At 45.3% G+C, this 18,605-nt stretch overlaps 1 protein-coding gene across 3 annotated transcripts; it reads left to right on the top strand.

The window, feature by feature from the left end:
• The first annotated feature begins 8,229 nt into the window (after nt 1-8,229).
• tspan14 (tetraspanin 14) lies at nt 8,230-18,324 on the top strand. Of its 3 annotated transcripts, none has more exons than XM_063875114.1 (9): nt 8,230-8,299; nt 8,889-8,969; nt 9,613-9,663; nt 9,854-10,000; nt 12,985-13,155; nt 13,249-13,374; nt 17,255-17,308; nt 17,422-17,531; nt 17,658-18,324. In XM_063875114.1, the coding sequence occupies exons 2-9, from the start codon at nt 8,889-8,891 to the stop codon at nt 17,662-17,664; spliced, it is 747 nt and encodes a 248-aa protein (XP_063731184.1). In that variant the 5' UTR covers nt 8,230-8,299; the 3' UTR covers nt 17,665-18,324. The 3 variants fall into 3 exon arrangements, with proteins under 3 accessions (XP_063731184.1, XP_063731182.1, XP_063731183.1); XM_063875112.1 differs by having other exon boundaries at nt 17,418-17,531; XM_063875113.1 differs by lacking the exon at nt 8,230-8,299 and adding an exon at nt 8,390-8,556 and having other exon boundaries at nt 17,418-17,531.
• The last annotated feature ends 281 nt before the right edge of the window (nt 18,325-18,605 follow it).

Here is an 18,605-nt window from a genome sequence, read left to right as displayed (position 1 = left end):
CACATCTATTCCACATCTATTCTACATCTATTCCACATCTATTCCACATCTATCCACATCTATTCCACATCTATTACACATCTATTCCACATCTATTACACATCTATTCCACATCTATCCACATCTATCCACATCTATTCCACATCTATTCCACATCTATTCCACATTCCACATCTATTACACATCTATTCCACATGTATTACACATCTATTCCACATCTATTCCACATCTATTCCACATCTATTCCCACATCTATTACACATCTATTCCACATCTATTCCACATCTATTACACATCTATTCACATCTATTCCACATCTATTACACATCTATTACACATCTATTCCACATCTATTCCACATCTATTACACATCTATTACACATCTATTCCACATCTATTCCACATCTATTCCACATCTATTACACATCTATTCCACATCTATTCTACATCTATTACACATCTATTCCACATCTATTCCACATCTATTACACATCTATTCCACCTTTATTACTGCTTGATCTTCAGTACAGACTATTTTCATGGTAAAATGCTATCTCTGTCTTCACATGAAACATATAATAATAATAAAGACTCTCAGAGATTCAGATAACGCGCTGGTGTTTCTGTTGATCTCACCTGCAGTGATGACATCATCCTGGGGGGTGGGGGATACATAAGGTAAACCAGGTAAACTTACCAGGTAAACACTTGTCCCATCAGTGATTAGTGAATACAGTTCAAATCAAGTAAAAGTGTGTGTGAGAGATTACAGTGTTCAACTGAAAGCTGAATCAGTGATGTGAACACACACACACACACACACACACACACACACACACACACACACACACACACACACACACACACACACACACACACACACACACACACACACACACACACACACACACACACACTTGGTTTATTCTTCCATCATTAATCTTGTCCTTCATTAGTATGATAATCTGAACTGTATGATGTTGTGACTCCTCACACATGTTACATACAGTGGTATGCAAAAGTTTGGGCACCCCTTAGGAAAACCACTGCATCAGTTTGTCACTTGCTGAGCTTTTGAAGCAGCAACTTCATTTTAACATATGTTATACCTTATGGTAACAGAAACATCTCAGTAGTGAAATAACTTTTATTGGTCAAACAGAAACATGTTTATGTGCATTCAAACAAAAATAGGCATGTGCATAAATTTGGGCACCCCTAAGAAATAATTCCATTAATATTTAGTATTGCCTCCTTTTGCTGCAATAACGGCCTGTAGACGCCTCCTGTAGCCACAGACAAGTCCCTTAAGCCTGGCAGGTGGTATTTTGGCCCATTCTTCCACACAAAACGTCTCCAGTTCAGTCAGGTTTCTTGGCCTCCGTGCATGGACAGCCTTCTTCAAATAAATCCATACATTTTCAATGATGTTAAGGTCTGGGGACTGGGATGGCCATTCCAGAACATTGTACCTGTGCTTCTGCATGAATTCCTTGGTGGATTTTGATCGGTGCTTAGGATCATTGTCCTGCTGAAAAATCCAACCCCGGCGTAGCTTCAACTTTGTGACTGACTCTAGAACATTCTTGTCAAGAATCTCCTGGTACTGTAAGGAATTCATGTGGCCCTCAACTTTAATTCCAGTACCTGTGCTAGCCACACAGCCCCATAACATGATAGATCCTCCACCAAATTTTACAGTGGGCAACAAGTTCTTTTCATTGAATGCAGTGTGTTTTTTTCGCCATGCATACCTGTTCATGTTATGACCAAATAACTCAATCTTGGTCTCATCTGACCACAGTATTTTGTTCCAAAATGCTTCTGGCTTGTCCAGATGTGCTTTTGCATACCTCATGCGACTCTTCTTGTGATTAACACTCAGGAAAGGCTTTTTGCACATCACCCTTCCAATGAGCTCTTCCTGGTGCAAAGTACGCTGGATTGTGGAACGGTGAACAACTACACCATCAGCAGCCAGATGTTGTTGTAGTTCTCTGGAGGTGGTCTGTGGCTTCTCTGTGACCATTTTCACCATCCTTCGCCTGTGCCTTTCCCCTATTTTTGTCGGCCTACCACATCTTTCCTTCACACGGACTGTTCCTGTGGCCTTCCATTTCACAACTACGTTTCTGACTGTGGAGACAGACAGTTTAAACCTGTCAGATAATTTTTTGTACCCTTCTCCTAATTTATAATGTTGGATTATCTTAGCTTTCAGGTCAGTGGAGAGTTGTTTTGAGGTCCCCATCTTGCCACTCCCTAAGAAAGAACCTAGGCCAGGCACAGCCAGCTATTACCTATGTTAAATAGCCTTTTTCATGATTGGTTCCACCTGTCTTTGTAATTGAAGGTCTAATGAGCTAATCAAAGCAATTTTGTGCAGCAACCTGTCAGCTATAAATCCGTACAGGTGTTGAAATGAATGCTATTTATAAGGGTGCCCAAACTTTTGCACATCCCATTTTTTGCTTTTATTTTATTATAATAAAACTATGTAATGCTACCCTAAGAATTTTGGTCTGGAAAACACTAAAACGTCTACATCTTTGTAGGAAAACAAATGTTGTTGCTGTGATCTTCTATTATAAAGGAAAAGCAAATTGTCATGAAATCTCAGAGGGGTGCCCAAACTTTTGCATACCACTGTATAAACATATGTGGGTGTGTTTATAGAAATGTATTTCTTTGGAGAAACTCATTTGTGTTTGGAGAAGAGACAGAACTGTCTCACACTGCCCTGTTTCCATGGAGACTTCAAGGGATGCTTGAGAGGAGTTGTTACAGCAACAAAGCCCCCTCACACACACACACACACACACACACACCACGTGATCTTTACACAGCCCTGGTTAGCCCTTAATTTTTGTTTTATTATCCTGTGTGAACCACACTGTCCTGTGTTTCACTCTTATTCTGTTGCTGCTTTAACCACTGAATTTACCCACGGTGATAAATAAAGGTACATCCTATCTTACAGCTAACAATATTAAAAATAATAATAATAATAATACAAATATTTGTATTTAGTTTTTTCAAGGTGTGAGGCGCCGAGCGGGTGTGGGGATACTCACAAGCCCCGGTTGAGTGCCGCTTTGTTGGAGTTTACCCCAGTGGACGAGGGTTTGCCTCCCTACGCCTGCGGGTCATGGGGGGGAAAACTGACTGTTGTGTGTGCTTATGCACCAAACAGCAGTTCAGAGTATTCAGCCTTCTTGGAGACCCTGAAAGAAGACCTGTATGGGGCTCCTGAAGGGGACTCCTTAGTCTTGCTGGGAGACTTCAACGCACACGTTGGCAATGATGGAGACACTTGGAGGGGCGGGATTGGGAGGAACGGCCCCCCTGACTGAACAAGACGGGTTTTGGGCACGTACCTGTGCATTTGGAGGCCGAAAAAACCATGTTCAAACAAAGGATCCATAAGTGATGTGGTCCCAGAGCACCCGGGCAAAAGGGTCCGGACGATTTGTTATGACAGGACCTGAGGCCGCTTTTTTTTGGACACCGGGGGGAGGAGGGGGGGATTTGTAAAACGTCCCCTGGGGTATGGGGTCGAGGGGCGGGGGAACCTCTGAACAGACCTGGTAAGCCCAAACTGTATGGGGGTGAACGGGAACGTCGGGGGGAACCCCAAGTCCAGGGGCCCTTTAAACCCAGAAGTCGCTGAGGCCATGGAAATGACTTTGGGGTCGGCCCAAAGTTGTTGGGGAAAACCACCACACCTCAGGGGGGGGAACAGGGAACCATCCAAGCGGAAGTAAGGAGGGGCGCTGACTTCAAAGAAAGTGTGTTAGGGGGGTGGGGGAACACTTTTAGGAACTCCGAATCCCGACAACTCGCCCTCTATTTTAGAGGCGAGCGGGAGTAAAGGGGGGATAACCCCAAAATCTCACAGGGGGGGGTCACGATTAGTAAAAACGCCCACAGGGCAAAGCCCCGGGGGTGGAGAGACCCCCCCCAAAAAATGCGAAGGCTCGGTTTTGGGGACTTCAGGTTGCCGTCTCATCAACTTGCGGGGAATCAAAAACGACGAAGGGAGGCAGACCGGGGGGGGGTTTCCCTTTTTAAAAAGGGGGGGGAAAAAGGGGGATAACTTACTCGCCTCCCCGGAAAGTTTACTCAAAGTCGGGGGGGAGGGTCCGGCCGTTTGTCGAACCTCGATTGAAGAGAAAAATGCTTTTTTCGCCGTCCTGGAACGAGGGACCACTTTTTACCTTGCAAGGATCGTGGAGGGGCCTAAGTACCCCCGGGGTCTACAGTGCTTTGGGTTTTTGGGAAAGGCGTATGCCCGGGGTTTCCCAGGGACAACTGTGGGGGGGCTGCGGAGTATGGGGTGAGGGGGGGCCACAACCTGACCCCAAAGCGAGAGCTGGTTCCGCCTCGGTACCTCAACCAATTTCCGGTGAGGGTTGGCCTCCGCCAGGGCTGCGCTTTTGTCCCCAAAATCCTGGGAACAGGACGGGATTTCGGGGCGACTGGGGGGGGGGGCGCTTCGGGGGCAAAGGGTTGCACCACTGCTTTTCAATAAATTGGTCCAAATGGCTTCATGGGGCGTGCCCTTTCACACTCACTGGATCGTTCGCACGTGTGAAGCGGCGGGGATAGGATCACACCTCCAAATCTGAGGCCAGTCCAGCGGAAACCATGGATTGTCCCCACTCCAGGTAGGGAATGAAGCCCACCCCAAGTAAAGGTTCAAGTACTCGGGGTCTTGTTCCAAGTGAGGAACAATGGAGCGGAGAGGGCCGGAAATGGGAGCATCTACCGGGGGCCATCTTCTTTCCCACCCTCGCCTAGGGGCAAAAAGGGGGGCCCATGACCGAAAGAACAGATGGGGATACAAGCGCCAAAGGTTTTTCTCCGCGGGGCTGGCACCCCTTGGGATAAGGGGAATACAGCGTATGGGGAAATAAAAATCTTTTTCGCGTGCTCCTCCAAAAACTCCCAACGGGGTGCAAATAAGATAAATAAAATAGTGAAAAAAGAGAGAAAATTTTCAATAACAACAAAAAAGTTTTGAGAAGTGAAATAAAACTAGGGGAATACATTGAAATATTTAAAAACTTACTCTTTGAATGGGAGGTAGGACGGCATATTTTATGTATAACAATGTTTTAGGCAGAATTATAATTATAATATGTTTATAACAATATTATAATATAAAATATATATAATATATATATGATTGAAAATTTTACTAAACAAGTAGTAACATTCACACACCCAAAGATTCGGGTTTCTTATGCTTGGGTTAAAACTGTCCTGATTGGGGGTCTTGGCCGATGCGCGGTCCGTCGCCAGAGGGGAGCAACAGAACAGATTGGCGGGGGTAGGGGGGTCCTTTAATTCCAGGGGCCTTCTTTCCTACACCGCTGGTGAGAGGGCCTCCAGGGATGGCAGCTCGTCCTGGTGTTTGGCTGAGCATTTTAAACCACCCCTTAGATTTTACGTTGGGGGCGGTGCAACCCTACCGGGCTGATGCACCCAGTCAGGTACTCTCGATGGGCACCGTAAAGTTCAGAGATCCTAGTCCTGTTGAATTTTCCGCAGCCTGCGGGGGGAAAAGAGACCCTGCGACCGTTTTGGGGATTGACCCTGTTGGGAGTGTCCATGTCAGGGCCCACGATTTTACCCCAAACCGAACGCTGACCCCTCCACAAGCCCGTCGAGGGTGATGGGTGTGTGGCCTCCTCTCCTCTTTTTTAGCCCAAAAACAGCTCCTTTTTTTTGCTGACTTAAATGGGGGTTGTTTCCGGGCACCAAAAATGCAGGGCTCGACCTCCTCCAAACCCGCTCGTCGCGTCTTGACAGGCCAGACGGCGGTCGAGCAAACTTGATGAGGGGTGTGGACTGTGTGTGGCCACGCAGTCGTGCGGAACAGGTAGAGGAGAGGCTACACACAACCCTAGGGTTTCCGGGTGTTGGGGGGTAAAGGGTGGGGGAGTGGTTCCCCACCGCACTGCCTGACCCCCGTCGGGAACCAGATCCGTCAAGAGGGCGTTTGACCCGACCCTGAGTTTAAAGGCGGAGGCCAAGGTGTTGAAGCTGAACTTAGTCAATGAAACTTCTCCATAAGTTTTCCTCTGGCCAGGGGAGAGGCATGTGGGGGTGAGGGAAGGGCATCACCCCGTGACCTTTGCCTGTAGGCAAACGCAGGGGTCCGGACAGGGAGGGGGGAGGGATAAAAGTTTTGCAAACCGCTCAAACATTTCATGAAGGGGGGTATGCAACGGGGGGTACATTGGGGCGATTTTGTCTTTTGGGGCGGGGAAAAATGAGGACCTTTAAAACTTGGGACTACAAGGGAGCAGGACCTTTTGAAAATTCTGTAACACATCTGCCACTGAACGCACACACCTTTAAAGCAGGGCCAGGGAGCCATCAGGGGCGGACCCTGGGGTTATCCTTTTCAAGATCTCACACATCTGCACTGGTTAAAACCAGGGCAGGGCCGGGGTTTTTTTTCCTCCCCACCGGGGGGGGTTTCCAAAGCGTCATAAAATTGTTTCGTTTATCGGGGAGATGCAACACTTTCCCCACACACTGTTTTTTTCCTTTTTTAGGTTGTTATTGTTTTTTAGCCGAACCCCCATATTTCGGCTTTGGGGCCCTTTATTCGCCCACCTTGTCCCTGATTTCTTTTCGCACTGCTAATACTCTCCGGATGCATACCTAATTCCGTACCATCCAAATCCCGCCGCGGTGCCGTGGCCCTGCTTTAGTTTTGCTAACCCCGCCGTTTTTTCCAGGGCTTCTCATTTAATCCACAGTAAAACCGGGCACGACTCACAATTTGCCGATGTAAAACAAAGACCGCGTCATGTGTGTTTTTAACGTCCCCTCAACACACACCACTCCGTGAGCCAAAGCAGTGGGGGGAAGCAAAAGTCAGACTGCTCGGCCAACGCGCACTGTCCTGTCCCGGTCGGTCCCTCTTCAGTCTCTGCCGGTAAACGGGGGGCAGAAAAGGGATATGTGGCTGACTTGCCGAAAGGGGGGGGGGAGGGTTTATGTCCCCCCGGAAAAGGGGTGAAAAAATGGGGGTGTATTTTTCCCCCGCGCGTGGGGGGTACTCTGAATATTTCGGGCCGGGCTTTCTTCTGTTGGCTCTTTAAAACCCCGGGCCCCAATAAATCGGCCTCGCCCCGAGAAGTCTCGGGGCCGTCGATAACCCATACCCGCTCCTCCACGCTGGTTGTTGGCCGTGCGGCGGAACTACACGCTGTTAGAACAACCGATTTTAATCCCTGGCAGATAAAAGGCCCGGGATCCGATCATAGGCTCTAACGGGGGAACAGCCGAAAAATGACTCCCCTTTTTTAATCATGAAGCACAACCTCCTCCCTTGCCTTCCCTATTTTTTTGTCCGGGGCCTGGCGATAAGAGAATCCGGGGGACAAAAGGCGGGGCTGGATCGTGGGGTCGAGCCAAGGCCCGTGAAAACCAAAAAATTACAGGTCTTAATTCCCTTGAAATCCACCCTCTACGGATTCACCCCCGCTTATTATCCGGGATTGGGGGCATTTGCCAAAATAAACTCGGGAAAGAGGGTTTTTTTCACGTTTCCTCAGCCTGACCAGGGGCCCCCCCCGGGGAACCGTGTCTCTTCCCCGCCCCACAGGTAGACTCCAGCATAAACACGGAGACTCTCCTTGTTTTCAGTCGCGGGGTTTTGCTGTCCACCACCGCCTATTGAAAAGTTGTTCTCTTCTATTGGAATAGGCTCGCTTGGGTGGGGTTTTCATTTGCAAAAAAATTTTAAAAAAAACCAACAAAGTAAAACAATAAAAACACAAGATTGGGTTGGGAGGGGCCGAGACACGGAGCCTCCCGGCGCCATCTTCAACCCGCCCTTTCTGAAAAGTTGAGGGGGTTCGGGGACCTATGAGGGTGCCACCTGGGGGCCCTCCCAGGGGGTTTTCCGGGACCCAGCGGGGAAAACCGGGGTTTTGACCGGACCAGGTGGGGATTAAACTCTTCGCTGGCCTGGGGGCGCTTTTAATCCCCCATCAGAGTGGTTTAAAGTGGCCAGGAAAGAGAAATTTGGGGCTCTCCCGCTGGGGGCGTTACCTCCACGACCCTGAGGATAACGGACATTCACATATTTTAAAAAGCCTTTTAAAAAGGCATTGGCCCTACCCTACCCCAAAACCCCGACCGGGGGGAGGGGGGCAAGCACCGGGTTCCGCGCATAACGGCGCAAAAAGACTGTTTTTGTTCCTGAAGAAATTGTTTTCAGAAGAAGAAGAAGAAGAAGAAGAAGAAGGAGAAGAAGAAGAAGAAGAAGAAGGAGGAGGTTCGATTGACTTAATTCTTTATTACAGAGTTTATAGTCATACACAAATATATACATAAAGACATGTGTTATATCTGAGGAGAGACTTTCTGTGTTTCCGGTCTGTCTCTCTCAGTTAGCATTAGCCTGTTAGCTGTGTTTCCGGTCTCGAAACAAACTGACTCCTCAGAAAACTGTCACTAACGGTTGGCATTCGGTACCCTGAGCAGTGAACGGTTTATCAGAGGAACACAGACAACTGCTGACAGGGAGAATCGGTAATGAAACATGTTCTGTTGATGTCTCTGACGTCCAACAATTTCTCCTTCCGTCCCTTGATCCTCCTCAGAAACGGTCATTATTGTGTTAGCAGCAGTTTGTTATCAAGCATTATTTACCTCTATAATGTCCAAATTGTGTAATTAACTAAGCCTAGCAATAAGATCTGTAAGATTGTCGAGAGGAGGGGTGAAATGTCAAGCTGTAACGGTGTTATGAAGTATTCATATCGGTATTGGCAAATACGCACATAAGTACTTGGGCTTGTACACGGCCTGAAAAATAGTGGTATTGGTGCATCCCTATTAATATCTGCTGTTTGTTGTGACAGATGTATTACTATCGATATGACAGTGCTGAGGTCAGCTGCTGCTACAAATACCTCATGTTCAGCTACAACATCATCTTCTGGGTGAGTAACTCTTGTACACCTGTTCACATTTTCACCTCTTCACATTTTCACCTGTTCACATGTACACTTGTTTACATATACACATGTTCACATGTACACTAGTTCACATGTACACTTGTTTACATATACACATGTTCACATGTACACTAGTTCACATGTACACTTGTTTACATATACAGCTGTTCACATGTACACCAGTTCAGGTACACCTCTTCCCCTGTTCGCCTCTTCACATGTAAACCTCTTCACCTGTTCACCTCATAAGCTCTTTACATGTACACATGTTCACCTCTTATCCTCTTCTCATGTACACCTGTTTAATTGTACACCTGTTTACAAATACACCTGTTCACATGTACACCTGTTCAAATTTACACCTGTTTACATTTACACATCTTCACATGTTCACCTCTTAACCTCTTCACATGTACACCTGTTCACATATACGCCTGTCCACACGTACACCTGTTCACATGTACCTCATTCACATGTACACCTGTTTACTTCTTAACCTCTTCACATATACAACTATTCACCTCTTAACCTCTTCACATGTACACCTGTTCACATGTTTACCAGACGTTCCCTCAGCCCGTGTTTCTGTTTGTGGGCCTGGCTAATCTCTGGGATGTTTCTGTTGCAGCTGGCAGGAGCCGCTTTTATCGCCGCTGGTTTCTGGGCGTGGAGCGAAAAGGTGCCAAACAATCTCAGAAATAATATTAACTATGAAATGAAGAAACCGACTTTATCTCTTATCTAATTGACTCATTTATGCAGCTTATCCCAAAAGAAAAACGACATATGAAATCATATTATTTAATGTAATCTCAAAGATTACAAATATAAATGTTATCACATGATATTGAGCGTGTTGTGGTTTACAGGGAGTCCTGCTGGATTTGACCCAGGTGACCCGGCTTCACGGGTTTGACCCTGTCTGGCTGGTTCTGGTCGTTGGAGGAGTGACGTTCATCCTGGGCTTCGCCGGCTGCGTGGGAGCTCTGAGAGAAAACATCTGTCTGCTGAAGTTTGTACGTAGGTTAAAAACATCCGTCTGTTAGAGTTTGTACGTTAGAAACATCCGTCTGTTAGAGTTTGTACGTTAGAAACATCCGTCTGTTAGAGTTTGTACTTTAGAAACATCCGTCTGTTAGAGTTTGTACTTTAGAAACATCCGTCTGTTAGAGTTTGTACTTTAGAAACATCCGTCTGTTAGAGTTTGTACTTTAGAAACATCCGTCTGTTAGAGTTTGTACTTTAGAAACATCTGTCTGTTAGAGTTTGTACTTTAGAAACATCTGTCTGTTAGAGTTTGTACTTTAGAAACATCTGTCTGTTAGAGTTTGTACTTTAGAAACATCTGTCTGTTAGAGTTTGTACTTTAGAAACATCTGTCTGTTAGAGTTTGTACTTTAGAAACATCTGTCTGTTAGAGTTTGTACTTTAGAAACATCTGTCTGTTAGAGTTTGTACTTTAGAAACATCCGTCTGTTAGAGTTTGTACGTTAGAAACATCCGTCTGTTAGAGTTTGTACTTTAGAAACATCCGTCTGTTAGAGTTTGTACTTTAGAAACATCTGTCTGTTAGAGTTTGTACGTTAGAAACATCCGTCTGTTAGAGTTTGTACGTTAGAAACATCCGTCTGTTAGAGTTTGTACTTTAGAAACATCAGCTGTTAGAGTTTGTACTTTAGAAACATCTGTCTGTTAGAGTTTGTACTTTAGAAACATCCGTCTGTTAGAGTTTGTACTTTAGAAACATCTGTCTGTTAGAGTTTGTACTTTAGAAACATCAGCTGTTAGAGTTTGTACTTTAGAAACATCCGTCTGTTAGAGTTTGTACTTTAGAAACATCTGTCTGTTAGAGTTTGTACGTTAGAAACATCCGTCTGTTAGAGTTTGTACGTTAGAAACATCCGTCTGTTAGAGTTTGTACTTTAGAAACATCCGTCTGTTAGAGTTTGTACTTTAGAAACATCTGTCTGTTAGAGTTTGTACTTTAGAAACATCCGTCTGTTAGAGTTTGTACTTTAGAAACATCCGTCTGTTAGAGTTTGTACTTTAGAAACATCCGTCTGTTAGAGTTTGTACTTTAGAAACATCCGTCTGTTAGAGTTTGTACTTTAGAAACATCCGTCTGTTAGAGTTTGTACGTTAGAAACATCCGTCTGTTAGAGTTTGTACTTTAGAAACATCAGTCTGTTAGAGTTTGTACTTTAGAAACATCCGTCTGTTAGAGTTTGTACTTTAGAAACATCTGTCTGTTAGAGTTTGTACTTTAGAAACATCCGTCTGTTAGAGTTTGTACGTTAGAAACATCTGTCTGTTAGAGTTTGTACTTTAGAAACATCAGCTGTTAGAGTGTGTACTTTAGAAACATCCGTCTGTTAGAGTTTGTACGTTAGAAACATCTGTCTGTTAGAGTTTGTACTTTAGAAACATCCGTCTGTTAGAGTTTGTACTTTAGAAACATCCGTCTGTTAGAGTTTGTACGTTAGAAACATCCGTCTGTTAGAGTTTGTACTTTAGAAACATCCGTCTGTTAGAGTTTGTACTTTAGAAACATCTGTCTGTTAGAGTTTGTACTTTAGAAACATCAGTCTGTTAGAGTTTGTACTTTAGAAACATCCGTCTGTTAGAGTTTGTACTTTAGAAACATCAGCTGTTAGAGTTTGTACTTTAAAACATCAGTCTGTTAGAGTTTGTACTTTAGAAAACATCTGTCTGTTAGAGTTTGTACTTTAGAAACATCAGTCTGTTAGAGTTTGTACTTTAGAAACATCCGTCTGTTAGAGTTTGTACTTTAGAAACATCAGCTGTTAGAGTTTGTACTTTAGAAACATCCGTCTGTTAGAGTTTGTACTTTAGAAACATCCGTCTGTTAGAGTTTGTACTTTAGAAACATCTGTCTGTTAGAGTTTGTACTTTAGAAACATCTGTCTGTTAGAGTTTGTACTTTAGAAACATCCGTCTGTTAGAGTTTGTACTTTAGAAACATCCGTCTGTTAGAGTGTGTACTTTAGAAACATCCGTCTGTTAGAGTTTGTACTTTAGAAACATCCGTCTGTTAGAGTTTGTACTTTAGAAACATCGTCTGTTAGAGTTTGTACTTTAGAAACATCCGTCTGTTAGAGTTTGTACTTTAGAAACATCGTCTGTTAGAGTTTGTACTTTAGAAACATCCGTCTGTTAGAGTTTGTACTTTAGAAACATCCGTCTGTTAGAGTTTGTACTTTAGAAACATCCGTCTGTTAGAGTTTGTACTTTAGAAACATCCGTCTGTTAGAGTTTGTACTTTAGAAACATCTGTCTGTTAGAGTTTGTACTTTAGAAACATCCGTCTGTTAGAGTTTGTACTTTAGAAACATCCTGTCTGTTAGAGTTTGTACTTTAGAAACATCCGTCTGTTAGAGTTTGTACTTTAGAAACATCCGTCTGTTAGAGTTTGTACTTTAGAAACATCTGTCTGTTAGAGTTTGTACTTTAGAAACATCCGTCTGTTAGAGTTTGTACTTTAGAAACATCCGTCTGTTAGAGTTTGTACGTTAGAAACATCCGTCTGTTAGAGTTTGTACTTTAGAAACATCTGTCTGTTAGAGTTTGTACTTTAGAAACATCCGTCTGTTAGAGTTTGTACTTTAGAAACATCTGTCTGTTAGAGTTTGTACTTTAGAAACATCTGTCTGTTAGAGTTTGTACTTTAGAAACATCCGTCTGTTAGAGTTTGTACTTTAGAAACATCCGTCTGTTAGAGTTTGTACTTTAGAAACATCTGTCTGTTAGAGTTTGTACGTTAGAAACATCCGTCTGTTAGAGTTTGTACTTTAGAAACATCCGTCTGTTAGAGTTTGTACTTTAGAAACATCCGTCTGTTAGAGTTTGTACGTTAGAAACATCCGTCTGTTAGAGTTTGTACTTTAGAAACATCCGTCTGTTAGAGTTTGTACTTTAGAAACATCCGTCTGTTAGAGTTTGTACGGTAAATGTTGGAGTGGTGTTGGTGTTCCTCGGACAGTTTTCGGGTGTGATCGGCTTCATCTTCGTGCTGGAGCTAACAGTGGCGGTGCTAGCTGTGGTTTTCCAGAGTCAGGTCAGAGAATGGATCAACGACTTCTTCCTGGCTAATGTCAAAGCGTACAGAGATGACATTGACCTCCAGAACCTCATCGACTCCCTGCAGAGGATGGTAATGGCTGTTAACTGAAGCTCTCTGAGTAAAGATCTGTTGTTCTCCAACTGAACCTCCGCAGGAACCCTCAGCTTCTGCTTTCTTCTACAGAACCACTGCTGTGGAGCGCAGGAACCGGACGACTGGGACCTGAATGTGTATTTCAGCTGCAACGGGACGCATCGCAGCAGAGAAAAGTGTGGGGTCCCTTTCTCCTGCTGCAACGCCGACCCCTCAGTGAGTCCCGACTATCAGCTGAACTGCATCCAATCACTCATCTACCCGTACATCATCCCACAGCTACCTGTAGATCATCACAGCTACCTGTAGATCACTTGTAGATCATCACAGCTACCTGTAGATCATCACACAGCTACCTGGAGATCATCACAGCTACCTGTAGATCATCACACAGCTACCTGTAGATCATCACAGCTACCTGGAGATCATCACACAGCTACCTGTAGATCATCACACAGCTACCTGTAGATCATCACAGCTACCTGGAGATCATCACACAGCTCCCTGTAGATCATCACACAGCTACCTGTAGATCATCACACAGCTACCTGTAGATCATCACACAGCTACCTGTAGATCATCACACAGCTACCTGTAGATCATCACACAGCTACCTGTAGATCATCACACAGCTACCTGTAGATCATCACACAGCTACCTGTAGATCATCACACAGCTACCTGTAGATCATCACAGCTACCTGTAGATCATCACACAGCTACCTGGAGATCATCACAGCTACCTGTAGATCATCACAGCTACTTGTAGATCATCACACAGCTACCTGTAGATCATCACACAGCTACCTGTAGATCATCACAGCTACCTGTAGATTATCACACAGCTACCTGTAGATCATCACACAGCTACCTGTAGATCATCACACAGCTACCTGTAGATCATCACACAGCTACCTGTAGATCATCACACAGCTACCTGTAGATCATCACACAGCTACCTGTAGATCATCACACAGCTACCTGTAGATCATCACACAGCTACCTGTAGATCATCACACAGCTACCTGTAGATCATCACACAGCTACCTGTAGATCATCACACAGCTACCTGGAGATCATCACACAGCTACCTGTAGATCATCACACAGCTACCTGTAGATCATCACAGCTACTTGTAGATCATCACAGCTACCTGTAGATCATCACAGCTACCTGTAGATCATCACACAGCTACCTGGAGATCATCACAGCTACCTGTAGATCATCACACAGCTACCTGGAGATCATCACACCTACCTGGAGATCATCACACAGCTACCTGTAGATCATCACACAGCTACCTGTAGATCATCACAGCTACCTGGAGATCATCACACAGCTCCCTGTAGATCATCACACAGCTACCTGTAGATCATCACAGCTACCTGTAGATCATCACAGCTACCTGTAGATCATCACACAGCTACCTGTAGATCATCACAGCTACCTGTAGATCATCACAGCTACCTGTAGATCATCACATAGCTACCTGTAGATCATCACACAGCTACCTGTAGATCATCACACAGCTACCTGGAGATCATCACACAGCTACCTGTATATCATCACACAGCTACCTGGAGATCATCACACAGCTACCTGTATATCATCACACAGCTACCTGTAGATCATCACACAGCTACCTGTAGATCATCACACAGCTACCTGTAGATCATCCCACAGCTACCTGTAGATCATCACAGCTACCTGTAGATCACCACAGCTACCTGTAGATCATCACAGCTACCTGTAGATCATCACAGCTACCTGTAGATCATCACAGCTACCTGTAGATCACCACAGCTACCTGTAGATCATCACAGCTACCTGTAGATTATCACACAGCTACCTGTAGATCATCACACAGCTACCTGTAGATCATCACAGCTACCTGTAGATCACCACAGCTACCTGTAGATCACCACAGCTACCTGTAGATCATCACACAGCTACCTGTAGATCACCACAGCTACCTGTAGATCACCACAGCTACCTGTAGATCACCACAGCTACCTGTAGATCACCACAGCTACCTGTAGATCATCACACAGCTACCTGTAGATCATCACACAGCTACCTGTAGATCATCACACAGCTACCTGTAGATCATCACAGCTACCTGTAGATCATCCTACAGCTACCTGTAGATCATCCTACAGCTACCTGTAGATCATCACAGCTACCTGTAGATCATCACAGCTACCTGTAGATCACCACAGCTACCTGTAGATCATCACAGCTACCTGTAGATCATCACACAGCTACCTGTAGATCATCACAGCTACCTGTAGATCATCACACAGCTACCTGTAGATCATCACACAGCTACCTGTATATCATCACACAGCTACCTGTAGATCATCACACAGCTACCTGTAGATCATCACACAGCTACCTGGAGATCATCACACAGCTACCTGTATATCATCACACAGCTACCTGTAGATCATCACACAGCTACCTGTAGATCATCACACAGCTACCTGGAGATCATCACACAGCTACCTGTATATCATCACACAGCTACCTGGAGATCATCACACAGCTACCTGTAGATCATCACACAGCTACCTGTAGATCATCACACAGCTACCTGTAGATCATCCCACAGCTACCTGTAGATCATCCCAGCTACCTGTAGATCATCACAGCTACCTGTAGATCACCACAGCTACCTGTAGATCACCACAGCTACCTGTAGATCATCACACAGCTACCTGTAGATCATCCCACTCACCGTCTGTTAGAAGGCTGACTCGTCTGTTAGAGGAGTGAATCGTCTGTTAGAGGAGTGACTCGTCTGTTAGAGGAGTGACTCGTCTGTTAGAGGGCTGACTCGTCTGTTAGAGGAGTGACTCGTCTGTTAGAGGAGTGACTCGTCTGTTAGAGGGCTGACTCGTCTGTTAGAGGAGTGACTCGTCTGTTAGAGGAGTGACTCGTCTGTTAGAGGAGTGACTCGTCTGTTAGAGGAGTGACTCGTCTGTTAGAGGGCTGACTCGTCTGTTAGAGGAGTGACTCGTCTGTTAGAGGAGGGACTCGTCTGTTAGAGGGCTGACTCGTCTGTTAGAGGAGTGACTCGTCTGTTATAGGAGTGACTCGTCTGTTAGAGGGCTGACTCGTCTGTTAGAGGAGTGACTCGTCTGTTAGAGGAGTGACTCGTCTGTTAGAGGGCTGACTCGTCTGTTAGAGGGCTGACTCGTCTGTTAGAGGGCTGACTCGTCTGTTAGAGGAGTGACTCGTCTGTTAGAGGAGTGACTCGTCTGTTAGAGGGCTGACTCGTCTGTTAGAGGAGTGACTCGTCTGTTAGAGGGCTGACTCGTCTGTTAGAGGGCTGACTCGTCTGTTAGAGGAGTGACTCGTCTGTTAGAGGAGTGACTCGTCTGTTAGAGGGCTGACTCGTCTGTTAGAGGGCTGACTCGTCTGTTAGAGGAGTGACTCGTCTGTTAGAGGGCTGACTCATCTGTTAGAGGGCTGACTCGTCTGTTAGAGGAGTGACTCGTCTGTTAGAGGGCTGACTCGTCTGTTAGAGGGCTGACTCGTCTGTTAGAGGAGTGACTCGTCTGTTAGAGGAGTGACTCGTCTGTTAGAGGAGTGACTCGTCTGTTAGAGGGCTGACTTGTCTGTTAGAGGAGTGACTCGTCTGTTAGAGGAGTGACTCGTCTGTTAGAGGGCTGACTCGTCTGTTAGAGGGCTGACTCGTCTGTTAGAGGAGTGACTCGTCTGTTAGAGGAGTGACTCGTCTGTTAGAGGGCTGACTCGTCTGTTAGAGGGCTGACTCGTCTGTTAGAGGAGTGACTCGTCTGTTAGAGGAGTGACTCGTCTGTTAGAGGGCTGACTTGTCTGTTAGAGGAGTGACTCGTCTGTTAGAGGAGTGACTCGTCTGTTAGAGGAGTGACTCGTCTGTTAGAGGGCTGACTCGTCTGTTATAGGAGTGACTCGTCTGTTAGAGGGCTGACTCGTCTGTTAGAGGAGTGACTCGTCTGTTAGAGGAGTGACTCGTCTGTTATAGGAGTGACTCGTCTGTTAGAGGAGTGACTCGTCTGTTAGAGGGCTGACTCGTCTGTTAGAGGAGTAACTCTTTACACCGTCTGTTTCAGGACTCAGTGGTGAACACTCAGTGCGGCTACGACGTGAGAAACATACTAAACAAGGTGATGTCATTTCCTGTTCTGCTAATGTAACTTCCTTTTTGTAACACTGGGAAGTAACTGTGTGTGTGTGTGTGTGTGTGTGTGTGTGTGTGTGTGTGTGTGCGCACAGATAGAATGGAGTGAGCACATCTACACTAAAGGCTGTATCTCTGCTCTGGAGGATTGGTTACCTGGAAACCTGTACACAGTGGCCATCGTCTTCATCGTCATCTCCCTGCTGCAGGTACTCACCCTCATACTCAACCTCACCCTCATACTCACACTCACCATTATACTAACCCTAACCCTCATAACCAGCCTAACACTCATACTCACCCTTATACATGTACTTGTGTTTCCCTGTTTTCAGATGGTAGGGATCTACCTGGCCAGGACTCTGATCTCTGACATCGAAAAGGTCAAATTCAGCTACTGAAGCCTCACCTGCATGGGGCTGGGCCTCGTCAGCTGTTCTTGGACATGTCTTCTGTCAGTCGTGCCTTCTTCTTCTTCCTGATGATTTCAAACTGCAGCTCCTGTTTACGTGCCTCCTGTGGACCATTTATTAACCAGAGTGACCTTCTGCTTAGTGCCTCCTCCTCCTCATGCTCCTCCCCCTCCTCATCCTCTCCCTCATTGTCTTCCTCCCCCCTCTTCTTCAGGTTGATCTCTGGTCTTCTTCTGTGGTTTCTAAACTTCAGGTTTTTTTTGGAGTCTGTGTTTTGGAGGCGGGGCCAGGGCCGTGTGGAGCTCTGCGATTGGACGTTCAGAAACCACAGAAGAAGAACCAGTTTGCAATGAAAACTTTATTGACACTGGATTCACGGTGACGAGCTTTGAATGATTTAGTTTAAATGTTTTGTATAACGTTTTCAGGATGTTTGAGCCAATCAGAACAAAGGTCTAATTATTGTTAAAGTGTTTTATCTTAATGATCTAAAGACTTTAATCCGTGTGTTGGAAACTGTTTTTTATTAAAGTGAATTTCTATGTGTTTTTATAAGCAGCAAAATAAATAAAATGAAGTGGGTCTGAGAGTTTATGACTTTATTAACCCTAACTGAGACCCTGCTATTCAACTGAGATAAACCCTAACTGAGGCCCTGCTATTGAACTGAGATAAACCCTAACTGAGACCCTGCTATTCAACTGAGATAAACCCTAACTGAGACCCTGCTATTCAACTGAGATAAACCCTAACTGAGACCCTGCTATTCAACTGAGATAAACCCTAACTGAGGCCCTGCTATTCAACTGAGATAAACCCTAACTGAGACCCTGCTATTCAACTGAGATAAACCCTAACTGAGACCCTGCA

This window comes from Eleginops maclovinus, chromosome 22 (genome assembly GCF_036324505.1).
Source record: "Eleginops maclovinus isolate JMC-PN-2008 ecotype Puerto Natales chromosome 22, JC_Emac_rtc_rv5, whole genome shotgun sequence".
NCBI classification, from domain to species: Eukaryota; Metazoa; Chordata; class Actinopteri; order Perciformes; family Eleginopidae; genus Eleginops; species Eleginops maclovinus.
This window is presented reverse-complemented; position numbering and strand designations above follow the sequence as displayed.